Genomic DNA, 20,788 nt, shown 5'->3' on the forward strand with positions numbered 1-20,788 from the left:
CAGCAGACGCAAATTGGACCGAGGGAGGAGAAAAGACACGAGACCTTCGTCACTGCGCTGCGTCAAGTTGGCAAGGGAGAGCGAGGCAGGACCCGGAAGTGGCAGTTTCAGCCTGTTAAAAATAAAACCGTGATTTGTGAAAAAATTAATTTATACTAGGAGTTGTATGATTCTGGGGAGTATGTGGCATCTTCGGGTAGTAGGCGGCGATTCTCTTGTATTAGACCCCGTTTCGCCTCGGGACGTTGCTTGCCTCGAGAAAAGTTCAAATGTTATGTGAGCCGACATAGTTTTATTGTGAAACTTTTTTTTTCCCCCTCGCCGGACGTTCAGTTTTTCTTCTTGACGTCTTGACGCTAATATCCAACTACAAGCCCAGTGGTGGGAGCCGAAGACGAGAAATTATAACAGCAGGGTACGGAACCGAGCAGGCGGATAAGACGGTGTGTGTTTGGGGTTGACAGTGCTCGATGCCATCACCTTATTACACGGTAACGTAGTGATGCGATGTGAGACACCCGGCGAGGCTTGGACAGCGCCGTTAAACCGGTTAAACCGACTGTGGACTTGCCAGCCGCAAAGACTTGACTGACTCCAGATAAAAACAACCCTGCGATGTTTTTACATTTCCCAGTAAGTGGCCTTTCTTAGCCTACGTTGCAGAGACTGAGCACGTAGTGGCTCTAGGCAGTTATTAACCGTTTCGTGGAGATGTCAGCTGTCTTCACGGTGGCTTCACGATGCATGCACGATCCGCCTGGCAGAGCTGTAAGTTCGCGTGGCCACGTTATTGGGGCTAGGGGGCACGATCCGCTGAATAAATAGTCAGTGCGTTGTGTAATAATTTGCAGCACAAGCTTCGTGCCCAAGCTTAAAGGGTAATTCACACATAGCCTAAATAGATGCTCTAACGGTCCGTGTAATGGCCAATGCTCTACTCGCCTGTAAGACACCCACATCATTTCTTAATAAACGGGATGCCTGGCCATTTATTGTCCAAAGGGAGAATGCAGGAGCGTGGCTGAATCGGGTGCAGCGGATACCTGTCGTCGTACGGCTCACCGCATGCCCTCACTTAAAACACAAGTCCTGCATGGGCAAATAACAGCCTGCACTTCTTCAACTGTGCACACACTTTGGCTCCTCTGATATGCTCCCCCTCGCACACGCACGTTTATTCCTCTTTCTGTCTTAACACACTGAACTATGCAAGTCACCGAGCCTGCTGGACCAGGATTGAGATCACAGATCTTCGGGCATAATCCACTTTGGCAATTAACCTTTCACCGGTCCGAGATCAGTAGGCAAGGTCACCCCTGGGTGCTGTTCTCGCCGTCTCCACAGTGCGCCGCATTTAAATCCCTCAAACTGAGTTTTATGTACAGTCAGTGTGATGCCTTGTCCGTGACAAAGACCACTGCTGCCCCCTAACAAAACTACGATAAGCTTTAAACCGTTTAAGACAAAGCGAGGACTGCTTCATGTTTCTGGTTCTACGATATTTGACTTTTCATTCATGGGGACAAAGTGTTTACAGAGAGAACATTCAGTACAAGGAATTACTTGACTTTAGGCCAGTTATTGGTTCGTTTAACAATCTGCTGTGCTTGAAATCGAAATCTACATCTTTCATTTAACCTCATCTTCTTTTTTGAAATGTCACTCTAAAAACATGGAAATGTCCAGTCCCATCACTCCCAAAGAGCATGACTAAATCATCAGTTTGTTTCCACATCTTACAGTCTTGTTGCTCAAAGTTAAAAAACTTAAAGTCCCTCTTGCTGCAATTTCACTTAAAAGACTAGTTAAAATTATGTTTCGTGTAGTTTAAAAAAAAAATTAAAACTCCACTCTCTCTCTAATTATTTACAGAGAGTTATCTTCAAACTTCACTTATGACTTTGAGTAAGAGACAAGGTGTTGGCTTTACTCTGTCTGTCCTTCAAGCATTCCTGTGGCTGTGACCTTTGGAGTGTGTCACGCAGTGTAAGGGGGAGGGTACTCCAGCAGCATGCAGAAATCTGAATAGATACAGAGGGTTATGTATTTTAGGAAGGAAAAGTCAGTGTTGCAAGTATACACACGACTTACCAGAGAGGAAGCATAACTATTGCTAATGTAGAGATTTTCTCTGGCACGTGTGAAGATTGGCCCTGCTACCATTAACAGCTTTTCAGTAATCTAATATGTACAACTACTTCTCAGACATCACGGTCATTAGGAGATTGGACACAATGTACCAGTGAAGGTTTGGCCATAAAAATCCCAAATGGAAGGTTAACATGAAAAGTAATCGCCTTGACTTAGCTGTAAGTTCTGTGACTGCACTCAAAAACCTCTGCTTACTTTGCAGGTGTCCTGAAAAACTGCAGACTTCAAGCCAAGCGATAGCGCTTCATTGAACCACCACCAGGAGTGAGAGATATATAGGCTTCAAACTCCAGTTCAACAAAAAAAAGGTAATCTGTTTTCACATCTCCCCTTATGCTGATGAAATATTATGCTGTTATGCTATGCTTCAACTTGAATTATGTCTGTTTTTTTCTAGCCAGGTACCTCACTTGCCTCTCAGTTCATTCTTGTAATGCTGTAATGGACTTTTAGTCGGCAAATGTTAGCGTCATCTCTAGAAAATACTCACAATCAAAGGAGGGATGAGGAAGGAGAAACGCGGCAAAACCGATAGAGAATGATTTTAAAGGTGTTGGCTTTGTCATTTCACATCCAAAATGTTAAGGGTGGTCAGTGATAGAATATAACATGTATGAACTGTTGCAATCAAACAATTCACAGGACACGTTCCTGTTTGTGAAAAGCAGGACCGTTAGCCAGCTGCGACACAGATACATGGTTTGGTCTGTTGTTCTGAAACGATCACGCGTGGACTCATCGGAAGCTTGAAAGGGTGGGCTGTGGATAGATCAGAGGGAGGACTGACCTCAGCTCGAAGCAGCATAAGTCAGTGTGAGAGTGTCCAAAATCCTGTGTGATGAGAAAGGAGCAATCAAGGTATCAGTTCGAAGGGCTCAGTGAGAACATAACTTTGAGGTTCTTGGGTTTTGGGATGCCGTGTGCAGCGTGGGGAAAAAATAAAAGCTTTCTGCAGCAATTTTGGTCAAGCAGAATTGAAATTCGTGCCCAATGTAAAGCCACCACTCACCAGTTACATGTGAGTCCAACTTTGCCATTCATCATTAGGACTCTTTTTTTACATTCTGTCAGGTAAAAGCCCAGACTTTGGATTAATGGCTGATCTGCTGATAGTAAGTTAATTAATACAGGGCTATATCAAGTTTACAATTGGGACTGAACGTATTTCTCCAAAATCACCTCTTATCAAATAGCTGTTATGATGTTCCTCCATCATGAGAAGAGCATATAAGTATGTTTTCTAAATTCATAATTGTGTGGGATATTGTGAAGTTATAATATGACATCAAAGTCTTTGAAAAAAGAAAGAAATCCACTAACAGCTCGTTAACTTGGCAGTTTAATAATGCTGCTCGCAGAGTTCTCCTTGCACTAATGTGTTTTAGCCATAGTATATCCATCCCTTATCATTTACCAGCTGTTAGGGAAAGCCGATTGTAGCCCGACCCATCTCAACACAGAGAGAACACGAGCTAGCGGCCGCTGGCAGTCTTGAAACTGATTTTCTGTCAATTCTGTGCCATGTTATCACACCGTGGAGGGACTTAAGTGCTGTACTAGTCACCGTTATCAGGTAAGATGCAGCCTAGCCGGCGTTACGGCGACAAAAATAAACCTCGGTCCCAGGAGGAGAGAGAGCTGGTCAGTCAGGATTAACGCTAGCTACTGCTAGCTTAGTTAGCTAAGGGTAGGGCTAACCCCGCACTTATCATTATGTGTTCGCTGACGTTAAAGCTAATGCTACTCCAAACATACTGGTACATTAACGTACACACGACACGTTTCTATGCTGAGTTAACTCGAAAACCAAGTAATTTAGCCAGTCTCACCTGGTTCTACATACCCTTTAACCCGCTTTCATCGAACGAATAAGTAACCATATAGCTGTTTTCCCTTGCATTTCAACATTTTATTCACTGAGACCGCTGTTCCTCATTTGCCAAAGCAGATGTCGAACTGGCCAGCGGTGCACATGGTAAGGGGATCCTTACTGGTCTTGAAGTCTGAGCAAACTGGCTCACATTGTTGATGATCTGGCCTCGTGTATCATTAGTCGTGATGGCACTGGCTGAGCCACTCACCGAGCCTGTAAACTCAGTCCAAGTAAACTAAACTTTAAACAGGCTCATTTTACTGTGACCCCCTTGTCGCTTGCCAAACAGGGCTACAGTCAAGTCCTGAGGGGGCAAACTCCAAAGAAAGTATAGCACTGCCAGGTACTATGAGATTGGGTTATCTGCTGTAGCCATATATATGATAAAGGCATACTTGGTTTGCAATTAATGAGCAAACCAGGTATGGAGCAAGTATTAGGTTCCTCGCTCAGGGTCTTGAACCCAGGATGTCAGGAAAAAAGTTTCCATCTACAGCCGTACTTAACTGTGTTGCATATTGTATTGACTAAGTGTAAAGCAAATACACAGTGAGATTTGGTTTGCAAGTTGACATTCAGGGACTCACTTAGATTTCTTCAGAGTAAAAGCAATGAAAGCCTCCTCTCAGTGGGTCTTGACCTCTGTTTACATGCCTGATATTGAAGAACTTTGATCACCTACAAGTTAAAAGAAAGTGTCTTTTTAGTAGGATGCTTTTCACATTTTTCTAAGAGTCATGTCTAATAAATGCCCTTTGTGATGTGAAGTGCATCTGAATGTAAAGATGTCATAAGAGGGCTGTTCATTATAGATGTCTCTTGTAATTAAATGGGTAATATATAACATGAAGCAATAACTGCAAATTGACATAGACAAGCAGCATACAGTACAGGTCAGGACTAAGGGATTCTTGATTATATGCCATAAAGTCACAGATAGTTGACAATTTTGCAGTCAGGGTAATTGTTAATGTGTCTAGAAACTGCATGCATTCAGTTAGCTGTGGTGAACAGCATGCAAAAATGAAAATAAAACAGATAACTAATTATGTGGCCACATTGCTCTATTAATCCCCCCAAAATACTGCATTTGAATCTTATCTTTATACAAACCATAAAGTAAACACCATGACACTTTTATTAATTATACTAAACATCCATAGGTTTATTAAATAGGACGTCACCCAAACTAGTGTGTAGCAAGAATAGATGCATGTAATGTAGTCATTGAGGGCAGGGCGAGGGACTGGAGCACTGAACCGACCATAAGCAAGGCATTTTCAGTATTGCAATACTTAAACATATAGGCTGCAACTGCATTATCAGCCCAACTGATTAACAAAAATGGAAAAATTAGGGTGGGTTATTGCAGTGGATTGCCGGTATGAATGCATGATAAAATCACAAGTCACTTTTTAGGTCTTAACTGGATTGACGCTATTTAGGCTGAAGAGATCCCATCTCATCGTGCTCATGCAGTGATCTATTAAGTTGGAACAAGAGCACAGTCATTCAAGTAAGGCTCTGCATTAATGTATCCACTAGAGACAGACACGACACATACTACCAGTCGTGCCCCTGCCCTGTTGATCCCCTTTTCACCCATTTTTCTGATCCCTGAAGTGCTGTTGATGAAATCAATTTATCAACAGTTGAGGCTACGTTTCTAACACCAAAGAACAAAGTCAGTTTCAGAAAGTATGATGAAACATGAACAAATTGTCTCTGTTTGGCTATTCAGTATACCAACTGGGTTTCCTTGTAGGGGTGTAATTACAGGAGTGGTACACCTACTGCATGTTCTGAATTAATTACACTAATTTGGGCAAAGAAGGGTAGTGGTCACTTTTCTCACACATACATTCATCCACCTGCTGCAGTTCAGTTCAGTTACTTTATTGCGAGAGAGCCCCTATGTCAAAGAGGTCAGACTGCTTTTAGGCTAATTGTCTTCTATAAAATGGACGCAATGTATGATTGTCATTAAGGAGCCAGACATTTGGCATTAGAACTAAGTTACTGGAAGATGAATCAAAGCTTAAAAGCATGAAACACAATTACTCATAGTGATCTAACCATTGAAATTATATCACATTATTGTACTGTTGATTTTCACATTTGTGGCAATCTTGACCTTAGATAATCAGCTAAAACCAAATACTCTGTTGTATATGAAAGTGAATGTGTGTTGGCAGTATTTTCTGAATTCTCAGGAACATTCGTTGTGTGTTGCTATTACTCTTATTGAGCCTAGGAAACTGTAATAGTTGTTAAAAGATTTAATGAAAAATGTCTGTTGAAGTGATGGGAAAGTGACAGAGTTCTGCTGCCCTCTGCAGTGTGGAAATTGTGCCACAATGGGGTTTTTTTCTCTTAAAAAGTTATGGCTATATATACTAACCATTTTTTGGACCCATGAGTCTACTGTTTTGCTTTTATTTGGAGTAAAGCTGAAATGATTAGTCGATTAATCAGTTAGTTGATACACAGAAAAATAATAAGCAACTATTTTGATAATTGATTAATTGTTTCAGTAATTTTCAAGCAAATATAATGGAACACGGTTAAATATTTCAGATTCCAGCCTCTCAAATCAGAGGATTTCCTGCTCTTCTTTGTAATCTGTCATTATAAACTAAATGTTTTTGGGTATTTGGACTTTTGGTTGAAAAAGAAAAAACAAAACAAAAAAACATTTCAAGATGAAGTTGTGATGGGCATTGTTTTTTTGGGGGGGGGCATTGTTTCATAGACTGAACAGTTATTCCAAAAATATTTGGCAGATTAATGATAATGTAAATAATTGTTAGTAGCAGCTCTAATTTTGAATCATAAACATATTCTTCATCTCATCACAAGCATTATTTACTGTGATTGTTTTCTTTGTGCTTGTTTATCTGCAGTAGGTGGCCATACTTTATGTAATTAAATTGAGAAGTACAGCAGCTATGCTAAGTCATTGGCAGGCAAGCAGTTTTCTGCAGTACTCTTACTGCCTTAGTTAAACATAAGTTATGTGTCTGAATAGGGAAGACTGGGCACTGTTCATGAGCATATCAACCTCCATCTGGTCACCTTGGCTATTTTAACGTCCCGAAATGTCACATACAAAGACTTCACACTGTGGGGATGATTATTTTAGGCATGAAAGGTCCTGGTTTGGTGATTCCCAGGTGTTTTTTGATTGCTTAAAAAGCCTAGCTTCAGAAAAAATAGCACAAAACAACACAGGGACTAAGTTCTGCTAAAGAACAGGAGAGGGAACAAGCGTGCCCTTTGTGATGTTACCAAATTCTGGTGCTTTTCACACTCCATGCTTACAGGGAAGAAAAATGACCACAATTTTAATGTGAAGTAAACAGGATACCTGGATTAAAGCAACATTTACACCTCAGGTCTTGGATTAAAGTTCAAATAGTTTTCCTTTTCTGTTGCCCATTTCCTTTCGATTCCTGTGTTTACACTCAAACCAACCCACATGGGTAAAAACTATAGGTATAAATGCAAACAGTAAAGGTTGGTGTCAAGACTTGGAGACAGGTTCTGGGGTTGGAGGGTCAGCTGGGCCAGTGATAGAGTCCTGCAGGCTATTATGGGACACTTCTGGCACTTTTCCACCCTCTCTTTTAGTTGGAAGGTGCCATAGAGGGAAAACATTTAGACACTTAACGAATTTATTGTGAAGATTGTGATTATGAAAGTGCCAGTCTCTTCTTAGATAAAAGTTCTAACAGAAGATATCTGAATCCTATAAGCTTTATTTCAACTTATAAAAGACACCCAATAACAGTCTGAAAATATCAGATTGAGAAAAAACTTGGTCATTTTTATCTGGTGGTGTGAAGATAGCTTGATAGACAAAGATGTGAGCTAAAAGGTTATATTCCTTTATTTATTTGACCTTTCTTTGACGTTTATTTTTTCCCCTTTAGACATCATGTCTTCCAGGGAGCGTCGGTCAGATGTCTACATCAAGGCAGAACCGAGTAGTCCAGAGGGAGGTGGGGGAGGTCGGACCAGCCCTGGCGGGGCCTCCTCAGACTCCTCTCAAAGTGGAGGTGGAGGAACCAGAGGAGACAGCACTAAACGTTACTCCCCGCCACTCTACACGCCAGCTCTGCGTTGTCACTTCAAAGATGAGGGTGGTGATGGGGCAGAGGAGGGCTCCACTGGAAATGGAGCAGGGCGATGCAAGTATGCCCTGAGTACGCTACCCAAGAGGCTCTGTTTAGTATGTGGAGATGTGGCTTCAGGTTACCACTATGGCGTGGCATCATGTGAGGCCTGCAAGGCATTCTTCAAGAGAACCATTCAAGGTATGTGTTCTGAATTTTTAAGTGTTTGCATTGCAGAACAACCAGTGTACAGTTCATAATTTCCCCTGACACCTTCTGTAATGTAACAGTCTGATGGGATTTGCATTTGGAGTACTTAAATCATCGTAAATGTGACACTGGCTGCTGACTCCTGTGTGAGACTGATAGCTTTTTCATTTTTAAAACACAAAGTATAGAACAAATGTGGAGAATTTTTTAAATTAAAACTAAAATATACCTTCATCACATCTAATCTGGAACAGCATGATGCGTCCCAAGTTTCCATAGTGGTTAAAATGTCGGAGGAGTCTAAGACTGACTAAGGACCCACATCACATCTTAATTGTGTTATTGTTAAACATGCTTCAGTACACTATCAATACAACCACTCTACTTTGTTTATACTGGTCTGTTAAACAAAAACCATGAAGACTTACTTACTGTACTGTTTGTATGTTGGAAAACTTGGTGGGTAGGTAAGCATGTCATTTTTGTTGTGGGTACACTATGTTTTTAAATCGAAAGAGATTAAGAAAGTGAAGGAGGTAGTTTTCATCCAACTCAGATACTCATTCATATTTGTTCTCTTAATCATTTTCATAACTGTAAATTGATATTTTCTGTTATCCCATGAAGGTAACATTGAATACAGCTGTCCAGCTTCAAATGAGTGTGAGATCACCAAAAGGCGCAGAAAGGCTTGCCAGGCATGCCGCTTCACGAAGTGCCTCAAAGTAGGCATGCTGAAAGAGGGTGAGTGTTTATGGTGTGCAGAAGCTCTGTAGCCAGTCTGCGATATTGCATCTTTAGAGTCATTGCAATGATCTTTTAAATATGGTATTTCTGTTCTCTATTTTCCCAGCATAAATCATAATTACTTTATGTTTCACCATGTAGGAGTTCGTCTTGACAGGGTCCGAGGTGGAAGACAGAAGTACAAAAGACGCCCAGAAGTGGAGAATGCAACATACCAGAATGCCCCTCTACCACTGACAAAGGAGAGTGAAAAAGGTGGGATTTACAGTATATTGCTATCTTGCCTTTAGTTTTTTGTTCTACAACGGGCAACATAGTGTAATACTATTACGATAATCAAATTGTGCAAATGAGATGAAAAGTGGCTCAGTTACACATAATAATTTTTATTACAAGGTGCTATATGTAATATTTGCCATCGCTACATAGCCAACGTTAGCATCTACTGCTGTGAACTTGTCAGTCTAGAAGAAACGATGCGAGTTCAGCATCAAACTTCATTCCTTTACTCACCAAGATCTGTCTGCAGTGGTGGAAAGCAATGTCAATGTTAAATTTTCTTTTGCTTCTCTATCACTTCTTTTCTTCTAAAGTTAACAGTTTCTTCTAAAGTAAGTTAGAAGTTAGCATGCTAACCAGTTATCCCCGGCCCGTCTGGTCTAGTAATACCACTTTGCGATAGTGAGTCACTGTATTGTCCAGTCTGCGCTCAGTTCAGCATGAGAGGATGAAGAAGTAGTATGTAAAGGAAAGAAGTTTAATGCTGAACCCACGTTTCTTGCAGACTGGTGAGTTAACAGCTATTAATGCCAATGATGGCTATGGAGTGACAGCAAAAACTTGCATATAGCACCTTTAACAGTTCAGTGGTAAATATCAGCCTAAGCTAAAAGACTGTAGGTGCCTCATTACTGTAGTAACTCTGTCAAAGTGCAACCAAATCAAACATTCACTATATTTGACACTGGACTCTGATTAATGAGAAAGGGTTTTCCTTTTTTTTTTTTTTTTTTTGTGCGGTGAGAGGCATCTTGCTGCTTCTAGGCAACACATAACTGGCTGTTGTTCAATTCTTTGCTGGAAAACTACATGTATGTACCAACAGAAGCTATGTTCAGTCAAATAAAAACAGTAATAGCTTCAGGCAGTCAAGCTTATTTGGGAGCCCCCCCCCCCATGTTGTTCTCATTCAGAGGCAGAGGGGGTACTCCTCAGAAAATGAAAGCTATGATGGATAGGTAAAACATGAGGTGCCCAGAGCATTCAAGCAACACACAAAATGCTTCAAACCCATTGAAAGTTATTGAAAAACAGTGCCCTCTATTGCCAAGAGTGGTACACTGATCCCTTTACTTTTCAGTCAACAGTACAAGGGTGAAATATTGTAACTGAGCTAATTTGCAGAAGCTTAATGACCTAACTTGGAGCTCGAGTCACAGAAATCTGGCTGAGGAGTTGAGCAAGTTTAAAGCAAAACTCTCATTTGCACTCATAGAAAAAAAGAATATTTGTCTGTTCACAACAAGTCAATTGGCAGGTCTCATGCCCATGCAGTATGTAATACACTTAACACCAGTGCATATCAGCATGTTGCATAAATCAAAATTTAATGTATTAGTTAAGATAATGACAGTTGATGAGTTGATATTTTGGAGGTCAATGTGTCAATGAATGTACACTGCAATTTTTAATTGTGCATCGTATTAATCCATTATTTTGTGTCTATTTTGTGACAAAGGTTCCTCCAACATCATTGTGTCCCACCTCCTAGTAGCAGAGCCTGAAAAGTTATTTGCCATGCCCGACCCTCTGCAGCCTGACACAGCCCAGCGGACGCTCACCACCCTCTGTGACCTTGCTGACCGTGAGCTGGTTGTCATCATTGGCTGGGCCAAACACATTCCAGGTAAGGGATTCAGAGAGGATAAAGGAGGAGAGGAGGGGCACTGACAGCATGGCGACAGTGGAAGAGATGTAGTGATCCAATCTCACTGACCAGGAAGAAACTTACCGTGTAACGTTTCACTCAGGCTGCGACTTCTGAATTTCTTTTAGTTTTTTAAATGACAAGAATACTGACCATTATAAATGGCCAGTGTGAACCTGATTCTGATTGCTAAATGTGTAATCCGATACGTACAACAAAATTAATTGGTAAAACAAAATCTCACAAAATACAGAATATATAGTCAAAACTGATTAAATGAATTGCCTGGTGTATGTATGAGGAGATGCTGAACCTCTGCTAACAGTTCAACTGAGCTGATGCAGTTCTTAACTGTATTACAAGCTAGAGTTGGGTCACCAGCTGCCAACAGTATGTAGCCTATTATGTGGCCACTATAAAGACATGGGTCCTGTGTTTGCTGTGTCAGTTGACACCGAAAACTCTCTCTCTCTCTCTCTCTCTCTGTCTGTCTGTTCCCCCGCAGGCTTTCTGTCACTGTCCCTAGCAGATCAGATGTCCGTGCTTCAGTCAGTGTGGCTGGAGGTGCTGGTGCTGGGTGTAGCGTACCGCTCGCTTGGCTGTGAGGACGAAGTGGTGTTTGCAGAGGATTTTGTCCTTGATGAGGAGATGTCACGTGTTGCAGGACTGACAGAGCTAAATGCAGCAATTAGTCAACTTGCTCGCCGTTTCCGCGCACTAAATGTGGACCGGGAAGAATTTGTCATGCTAAAAGCCATCGCACTCACTAACTCAGGTACATTTTCTTGTGTAGTTGAACAATTATGTAGACATAAAGATTATACTCAGTATTTTGACCAGCCAACATTTACTTATACCTTATACAACTATGATCAGTGGTATACTGAATATTGTATGTTTCCATATCACTTGGAAAATTGAATTTTTCTGAAATGTAATATTAGCTTATTAAAGCTGAGCGCTCACCACCTGCGCTAACTAATTTCTTGGGGGAAAACCTGTACATAACTAAGTGTAATAATAATAATGTGCAACAAAAACTACAGTCAGTTTCCAGTTTATTAGGCACTGTACATTATTAAGTAGTATATTAGCTAAAACTAATATCTAATATAACGGGCCTTCAATAAATTCTATGTTCATTAAGGTTAGTTTTTGTTGAAATTGTTGAACTACATTTCCTTACACTGACATTTTTTCTACCCTTCCTGATATAACCTCAGTGTAACGCAATGTAATTCAACCGCATCACAAACCACAGTCACTAAAATGACCAGAAAGTTGAATCAATACCTCTCTAAAACAAAAACTGATTAGTTCCAACAAACTGAACCTTCATGAAAGTAGGATTCATTGCCTGGTTGTTGTGTTCGATTGCATTAGTTTTAGCTACGTGTACCGCATAAAGTGGCAACTGAGTGTATCTTTCCCCGTCTTAATCATAGTAACACACAGTCATTTTGGGCTTTAAATCCACTCTTTGTTTCGGGCAAAAAAAGTATTATTATTATTGTAAGTTTGGTCTAAACTTGTGGGATTGTATGTTGTGTCATATGTTAGTAGTTGGTTAATCAGTTTATCAGTCCTCTGCTAAGTATGGAATTGTTAGCAACAAAAACAGTGGTTTAGCAGTAAGGGGTGCAGACATTGCCTGTTTTCCAGGTTTTTAACTTGATTGGATTATGTGCATATCAGCAGCCAAAGGTCCATGACAACAGGAGACAGACTGCGTTTTACTAGTGTTAAGTGCAGTTCTTGGCAAAATAAAAAAATGTATTTCTAATGGTCATCTAGTCTTCGGCAGGCAGATCTACCATGGCAGAAACATACAATGCAGAACAGAATTGAATAATGGTTGTGGAAAGTTTACCCCACTCATAACCTTTATGTAGACATCCCTCAGAGATCCACTCAAGATTACTGTCAACAGCAGATCTTCTAGCATGTCCTATTTGCGCTACAGATCCGTTGTTTGTTTTGTAACTAAAGATTGTCATTACTTAGTATTTGTGGTAAGTTACTGGGCAACATAGGCTTGCTTTCTGTGGCAAAAGCTGAGAAAAACTAAACAACCTGCCTTACCGTGTGCTTCCTGCTGTTCTGTCAGACTCTGTTTACATCGAGGATATGGAGGCTGTGCAAAAGCTGCGGGACCTCCTCCACCAGGCCCTGCTGGAGCTGGAATGTCAGCGGCGCCCAGATGACCCACAGCGGGCAGGACGCCTCCTTTTAACATTGCCTCTCCTCCGACAGACTGCTGGTCGTGCTCTTACCACCTTCTACAGCATCAAGACCCGTGGAGGTGTTCCCATGCACAAACTATTCCTGGAGATGCTGGAAGCCATGATGGACTCTCCCTAGAGCATATAGCAGCAGAAGTAAAGAGGATGCAGCGAAAGACCCAACAGAGGTCTAGTCTTCAAGAGTGGATGAGTGGTTTTTGAGAAAGCAAAGATTTTGTTAGAGTATTAATGATGAGGAAAATGGTCCTTTTACCCTTTAGGCTACATGAAGAGAGAAAAAGAATATGACAAAAGAAAAACCATATGTATTGTCTCTAAGTGGGAATGCGTTACTTACAGTAAGGTGTAACTGCCAAACTTCAGTTAAAGGCTTCAAGATCCAAGAGTGAAAACATTTAACATGAATGCCAGAATACTTCTCAGTTTCAAATATTTTCATGGTGTGTTCCATCACAGCCTCAATCTGCAGTTGCATAACCACTGAAGAACAACATTTAGGTACCCAAGACCAGACTGCAATCATGTGACTCTTGAACTTTTTAAAATAATGCAGCATCTACTCATTAAAGCCATTATAAAATAAACACCGAAAGTCTCAAGGGTCCAGTATAGGGTCAGATTGACATGCACATGGAGTGCTTGTATTCACTATAGTTTAGTGTGCCGTTGTAGGCAAATTCATAGGAATTACTTGCAATATGTTAAAAGCAATATAGTGACTCGATTATTTTCTGTCACATTTGAAATGCGGATAATATGGTCAGACATCTAGTTATGCTTGTATATCAGTAGTTCTCCAGTCTCAGGACCCCAGGTGCTGATTTTTTAAAATTCTAGCTTCTAGTAGAGCCTGGTTTGGGCTGGGGATGCCAGGTGCGTAGATTTAAAAAACCTTGTAGGAGAGAAAACGACAGCACTTTGGGGGTTAAATACTGGAATCGGGAACCACTGGTGTACATAGTAGGTGCAGGATTCTTTATAAAAGGTTGTGCAATTGATTTGTAGTCCAGGAGAAATGCATACGAAGATTGTGTGCTCATTAAATGCTCTACTTGGAAGGTAATATATTCAGTGTTGTATGTAAGTCCTATCGGCACACGAAGAACTGGCTTCCATACAAGCAAGTGTGTGTGTACGTGTGCAGTCAAGACCAGTAAGCTACACTGAGATCAGGGAAGAACACAGCTCTGACATTAAAGCCAGTGTGGCAACATCAGTGGTTAGAAAAGAAATGCATATGCCTCATCTGCTTTTTTATACTATCTTCCATTAGTTCTATTCTACTGTTTTTGTCTTCAGCAGATGTGCTGTTCAAAAATAATGGTCTGAACTATTTGACCGGTTGACCATTTGTGGGCTGTAATGTATAACACTAACCCATATGTATGATTTCTAGGTTTATGATGAGATTTTGCGGCATTTTCTGCAGAAGGGAAGAGTGTTGCATAAAAGATCTCAATTGTTTCAATACAAGATCCCTCCTTTGTGTATGTACATCTGTTGAACTTTAACTTGTAAGTGCCCGTAAAGGGCTCAGGGCAACAAGAAATGCAACATATGCAACATCTTCGTTTTGGATGTTGAAACCTTGTCTGACAACTTCCTGAAAGTCCTACTCATTGTTCAGCAGGTTTGTATACTTACAATATAAATGATCATTACAGTAAGCTTCACATGCAATGCAAAGCTATAATATCTGATGTCAAAATCAGATCCCTAAAAATAATAGTTGATGGCCAAGGGGCCATTTAGCCATGTACAGTTCCATTAAAATAAACAGAAACATGCAATTTATAGTGGAAGATAAAGCCAGCAAATGTGATACAAATTCCCCATTACAATTATATTTGTGCAGCTTACAGTGTACTGAAATTTGTAAAGACTTGAAAACTCCTTTTTCATACATTTTCCTTTCTAGGATTTAAGGGTATTTTATTTACATTGACACACTTGTGGATTTGGTATTGGAATTAAGCTTTCCATTCATGATATTATGAATGCTAATTGTTTTTTTTTTTTTTTTTTTACGTAAGCAGTTGTGTGTTTTCTGAAGCTGATTGTCATTTAGGGATCAATTTACATGGCTCTATAGATCCAGCTGCATGGTTAGGCTACAGAGGGCTACCTCAGGAGGCAGAGTAAGCCAGATGGCCAAGTAACTGTGGAGGTGTAATTCTTGATCTTTTGACTTGTCAAGTTAAATTTGAATATTAGGTACGTTGAATGTCCTGCAGTTGTGCAAACACTTGAGATCATTTTTCTTTGTTGTCATAACTCTAAGGTATATATGGCTCATTAATCATGCTTTATAAGATGCCCCATGGTACAAAGTGTCTCGCGCCGGGGGGAGGGCAAGCCTACAGTTGATATGGTTTCACAGGATTAATGGTGCAGCTTGAAAGTGCTGGAGGTCATTTGTTGCAGTTCAAATTGGAAACAGTTCATCCTGTAACACAGGTTTAGTATTAGCCACAGCAAGCACTGTGGAGCAGGGACAGATACATCTGGCAAAATGTGACTCTGATTCACCTGTTTGGTTTTGTTTTCATAGGTTACAGCTTACATATTCCTGTCATCTAAGAGGATTTTTGGTCTGTGATTTGTTTACTAACCTAATTTCTCGAATAGTGATCACTAATAGTGATTTCTGAAGCAAACAAATAAAATTGACGCCTGGGTTGAATTAGAACTTTTAAAACTTCATTTACATAAAGGTACATTTTTTCATTAGCATACAAATATGTTTTAGGTAAGTTTGGTTAGGGTGAAGGCAGGGTCATTTGCAGTGTCACTTAAAATTATACAGTCATTTGTAGTTTCTATTAAATATGTGTGCATTAATATAAATGAGCAATACAATAAATTACCAAACCTCACACATTTCCTTGTATAGCCACAGTGTACATTTAGCATTGCCAGTTATACTGAAGAATAGCTACTAAACGTTATATTATTTAGAGTTCAAATCAATGTTTGTATTTTGAAAGACTATTTAAATGATTAAATTCTATTTTTTACTCAATTTACTGTTGTTTGTTGACACTGCTTTATTTTTGTGTGTGATATTGGCTGTGAATTTCTGTGTTTAGGCAATTTTTTTTCCCCATTTAGATAGAACAGTTTGATGTCCTTGTCTAAACATGTCCACATAAAAATCACTGTGAAAAAAGTGAGATCTTCCACTGTCACACGCAACAGGGAGTGGATTATTGTAGGTGCTTTGTGTTGTGTAATAAACGGACACACCACCACCATCGCATATCATTGGTCTCATCTCTCCCTGTGGATGTTTCTGTACGTGTGTTTGTGTGTGTTTGGTTTTGTATTAGATGGGGGTAGTGTGGTGAAGACTACTGTTGAAACTTTCAACTTAATGATTAATATTTTTGGGCAATGCAGCTTTGGACACACATGATAAGAGATAGTCCATCAAAAGTTGTGCAAAACCTAAATACTGAACAGATGTCACATGCAGCTAATGAACATGAGAAATAAACACTTCAGAATAAAACAATCCAGAGATGATAGTAGCTGACTGTATACCTGAGCATGCCACCACTATAGAAAGTTTGCCGCTATGAGCGATTGTATTCATTTTTGCCCATCACCTTTGACTGCAGGTGTCAATCTTGTGAAACAGCATAAGAAGCTCTACTCTAAGGGGCAACATTATCCAGTTTAGTATTTTTAGGAGTGCCAATTTGGTATGTTTAAATTGTGGGTTTGCAGCTAGCACTAACAATACTACAGCTAATAATGTAAACTTTTTTTTACATGTGCAACAATGCAGGTTTACCTTCCCAGATAGATAGATAGATAGATAGATAGATTGATGTCTTGGCAGGTTTATTTTCTTCAACCTGGCTATCATGTCTCCACCTGCAGTTTCCAAATAATGTTAAACGGTTTAGCCTCTGTCCACAAAGTTATCAATCATCCTAACAAATACTACATAAGATATATGGCTTCTTGCTAGCAGATGGCGCAGTAAATAAAGATTTAGCAGGCCCAAATCTGGAAGCTAGATTAAGTCCCAAGAGCCAAACTCAGTGTGTGACACACTACTGTAAAGTAACTACGGTAAGCTACAGTGACAGTAACGCAAAGTCAGGTTGCGCTGTGTGTGAAAGCCGAAACGCACACACCACTAGCCAACCACCATTACTCAACGCTAGCCAGTTAAATAGCGAGCCAAAAAATGCTCTCCATCACAGCCTCCCGCATCAAAAGCACCCGTGTCGTCCAGTGCGTAAGGCTGCTACACACCTCTCACATCGCCAAGATGCCAATTCAGGTAAGATTTGCGTGTAGCCAACGTTAGCTGTAAATGCTACAGGGCTTATGGCAAAGACGTGAGGGTGTTGATGTATTTTACTGTAAAGTAGCTAAACGTCGAGGTTATGTCATTCGTCTTTCTCTCTGTAGCTTGCCGTGCTAAATGTCCCTCTGAAACGTCGCCATGACAGCCGTTAGCTGGGAATTATTTTGTTTATCGTGGCCGTCCTGTCGTTATTTTATCGGTAGCTTCCTCAACACCTGCTGTCTGGGATTTGAACGTAGCATGAAACAAGCTGTCAATGATTACAGTAGTTGTACACCGTCTTGTCCAATGACTATGAAACATGGGCAATCGGAAACTGATCTTAACACATTTTTAAAAGGCCCCTGTGGGTAATAATAAACCTGCTGCCCTGTCTCTGTTTCTTAGTATTGCGTTGGTCTCAAGCATGTGTAAGCACAACTTTATTCTTCAAATAACAAGTTAACTTAGTTACCTGAAGGCGTGTGCGTACTTCACAGCCGCTTAAATATTGGTTTATTTAAATATCTTCAACGCCATAACATAATGTAAGTTTATATATATATCTATATAATTATATATATTTAAACGTGCTTGTTGAAAGGGCGTTTAAGCACTCATTGCGTGATAAGTGGGTCACTTATTAGTCGTCATTGTTACTTAAATTTAGCCGAGATATTCGGCCATTTTAACGAGTTACCTGCATCTGTATGTATTGATGTATGTGTTTATGTCGCCCTCTGGTGGTCACCTCCCCACAAATATCAATCGTGTTAAGATAATCTCTTCATCATTTGCTGCATCCTATACAGAGTTAGCATCATTTAAGAAGCCTTACGCAGAAAGCAATGTCATAAACACATTGTACCAGTGAGGAAAGCAATGCTTTCAGTGCCATAAAGGGACAAAAAAAATGGTATTATTGGCTGTAGTAATTTGAAAAATAAGCCTACTTATGTATTTTCATCTCAATCTCCACCAGGTTGGTGAACATCTCCCTGCAGTGGAGGTACAGGAGGGGGAGCCAGGAAATAAGGTGGCGATGGATCAGCTCTTTAAGGGGAAGAAAGGAATCCTCTTTGCTGTACCTGGAGCTTTTACCCCTGGTTGTTCCAAGGTGAGTCCACACTTTCAACTTTGCTTGCCATGTCTTGTGCACAATGATCTTTGCATCAGTTGACTTTATATTTTTCTCGTTGCTTTCAGACTCACCTCCCAGGTTTTGTGCAGCAGGCTGAGGACCTGAAGAGTAAAGGTATGCAGGAGGTCGCATGCATTTCCGTCAATGACGCATTTGTCATGGCTGCGTGGGGAAAGGAGCATGGAGCAGATGGCAAGGTATGAACTACAGCTTTTTTGTGTGAGCAATTTCTGTGACCGCCACCGAGTCTAACTGTGAAATAACATCCGACCACATGTTGTCATCATTCAGAGGATGATAATAACAATTTTACTCACTCATCTTAGATGATAAAGAGCTGTGGACAAATCTTATCAGATTTTGTATGTGGAAATTAAATTGGGAATTCACCTTTTTTTTGGTCCACTTCATTGGGTAGTCCCATCAATCTGCTGAACATTATCACAGTGTACTGGGCTGTTTGCACAATAGAAGCATTTTAGAATCGCACTCTTAATTTACTGTGAGCTCACTGATATTATCTTTGTATTTTGTGATGACGGTCGATGACCTTTTTTAAAGATAGCTCATATATGAGGAATGCTGAGCCTACTTCTATTGTCTCCTGCAGGTTCGAATGCTGGCTGATCCTACTGGAGAATTTACAAAGGTAAAACTTAATGTCTGGTCTATTTAAGTTCCATTTAAAGTATTGTGACTGTGTGTACTCATCCGTCTTTTTCTGTTTTCTTCTTAGGCAGTTGACCTGTTACTTGACAGTGATCAAATTGTGCAGGTACTTGGGAACAAGCGATCCAAGAGGTAATGATTGTTTTGCCTATTTCAGTTTTGCAGTAATGGATTGATAGCATTTGTTTCAAAATTTTTTTGGTCAATTGATTCCAAATTGAACACTTGCAATTAACTGTAATAGTGGACTGTATTAACTATCCACCCTTCTATTTGAGCAGGTCAGGGGTGGAAAATAACATCAGTATTGCTACAGGAATACTGAGATACTACATAAAGACTAGATTAGATCTCATGGCATATTTTCACTCAAGTTTCTAGCCAAAAATAAATCTTTTAATATCTTATATAATTTATACAGTGTACTATATATTTAATATCTTTCAATTGATGTATTCTTCTTCTTCTCAGTATTACTGTTGTTGTTGTTGTTGTTGTTGTTGTTGTTGTTTTTTTTGTTTTGTTTTTTTAATTCTGGTTTCACTTTTTCTCTAAATTGATTACTAAATTGGATTCAGAATCATACGCCACAAAGCAATCTTTTATTCGATTTAATCTAAAGCAGTTGCATGGATCGGAGTTCGTTTGGCTTTTACAGCTAAATTTGAAGTTCGTAGTTATTAATCAGTGTGTACTTAATCCTTTATTTCAGATATTCCATGTTGGTGGACGATGGAGTTGTGAAGATGATCAATGTGGAGCCTGATGGCACCGGGCTGACCTGCAGCCTGGCTTCCAATATTCTTTCTGAGCTGTAGGCTTATTAAGAGCTCTTTAAAACAAACAGCAAACCTTGAGTTACTGTAAAAGTTGCACTAACAAAGCCTAGTACCAAATCCTTCAAGCTTCCTCCTTTTCCTAAAGATTGATGCAAATGTCACATGGATTTTAGTGTCTAAAAACGCACAGCTGGAAGGTTATTAATGCGCACAACTATGACATGAATGCCAATCTAAAGGAACTTGCATAAACCTCTGTATACTGTTACTAAATAAAATTCACCTTGTAAGCAATAATCAAGGTTTTCCTGTGTAGGTTATTTAGTGAGACAAATGCCCAGTTTCATAATTTTTTCATATTATGATTTACAGTACAAGATATTTTAAGTCAAAGCAAGCATGCACAGAATATAAAAATTAAAGTACAATAACCAAAGTGGTCAACATAGGCCATCTGAAAACGGACTAACGTTAAATGGGACAGACAAGAAAATAGTATGAACTTAGTATATTAACAATTTTGAAATAACTGAATTGAATCCATCATAAACACGCATGCAAAACAGAATTTTAAGAAGTACATTGCTCTTGTTATTTCTTGATACAAACTATGTATCAGTGTCACCGCATAAT

The 20,788-nt window shown here is 39.9% G+C and overlaps 2 protein-coding genes across 4 annotated transcripts; both read left to right on the forward strand.

The window, feature by feature from the left end:
- The first annotated feature begins 354 nt into the window (after positions 1-354).
- esrra (estrogen-related receptor alpha) lies at positions 355-16,502 on the forward strand. Of its 3 annotated transcripts, none has more exons than XM_040150472.1 (8): positions 355-443; positions 2,354-2,459; positions 7,957-8,340; positions 8,977-9,093; positions 9,238-9,351; positions 10,835-11,002; positions 11,529-11,798; positions 13,131-16,502. In XM_040150472.1, the coding sequence occupies exons 3-8, from the start codon at positions 7,962-7,964 to the stop codon at positions 13,382-13,384; spliced, it is 1,302 nt and encodes a 433-aa protein (XP_040006406.1). In that variant the 5' UTR covers positions 355-443; positions 2,354-2,459; positions 7,957-7,961; the 3' UTR covers positions 13,385-16,502. The 3 variants fall into 3 exon arrangements, with proteins under 3 accessions (XP_040006406.1, XP_040006404.1, XP_040006405.1); XM_040150470.1 differs by having other exon boundaries at positions 374-633; XM_040150471.1 differs by lacking the exons at positions 355-443; positions 2,354-2,459 and adding an exon at positions 3,556-3,724.
- An 833-nt stretch (positions 16,503-17,335) lies between these two features.
- On the forward strand, positions 17,336-20,452 carry prdx5 (peroxiredoxin 5). Its single transcript, XM_040151102.1, has 6 exons — positions 17,336-17,560; positions 18,549-18,683; positions 18,773-18,904; positions 19,318-19,356; positions 19,444-19,508; positions 20,089-20,452. Exons 1-6 carry the CDS (start codon positions 17,465-17,467, stop codon positions 20,192-20,194), a joined length of 573 nt encoding a protein of 190 aa, XP_040007036.1. The 5' UTR covers positions 17,336-17,464; the 3' UTR covers positions 20,195-20,452.
- The last annotated feature ends 336 nt before the right edge of the window (positions 20,453-20,788 follow it).

The sequence above is a fragment of the Xiphias gladius genome, chromosome 17 (assembly GCF_016859285.1).
Source record: "Xiphias gladius isolate SHS-SW01 ecotype Sanya breed wild chromosome 17, ASM1685928v1, whole genome shotgun sequence".
NCBI lineage: Eukaryota > Metazoa > Chordata > Actinopteri > Istiophoriformes > Xiphiidae > Xiphias > Xiphias gladius.

Excerpts from the sequence above, each read along its gene's own strand:
- esrra (XM_040150472.1), top strand. The coding sequence starts at position 7,962 with ATGTCTTCCAGGGAGCGTCGGTCAGATGTCTACATCAAGGCAGAACCG. Across the intron at positions 9,094-9,237 it reads AGTAGGCATGCTGAAAGAGG|GAGTTCGTCTTGACAGGGTC; the intron begins GTGAGTGTTTAT and ends TTCACCATGTAG. Across the intron at positions 9,352-10,834 it reads GACAAAGGAGAGTGAAAAAG|GTTCCTCCAACATCATTGTG; the intron begins GTGGGATTTACA and ends TTTGTGACAAAG.
- prdx5 (XM_040151102.1), top strand. The coding sequence starts at position 17,465 with ATGCTCTCCATCACAGCCTCCCGCATCAAAAGCACCCGTGTCGTCCAG. Across the intron at positions 18,905-19,317 it reads AGCATGGAGCAGATGGCAAG|GTTCGAATGCTGGCTGATCC; the intron begins GTATGAACTACA and ends TGTCTCCTGCAG. Across the intron at positions 19,509-20,088 it reads GGGAACAAGCGATCCAAGAG|ATATTCCATGTTGGTGGACG; the intron begins GTAATGATTGTT and ends CCTTTATTTCAG.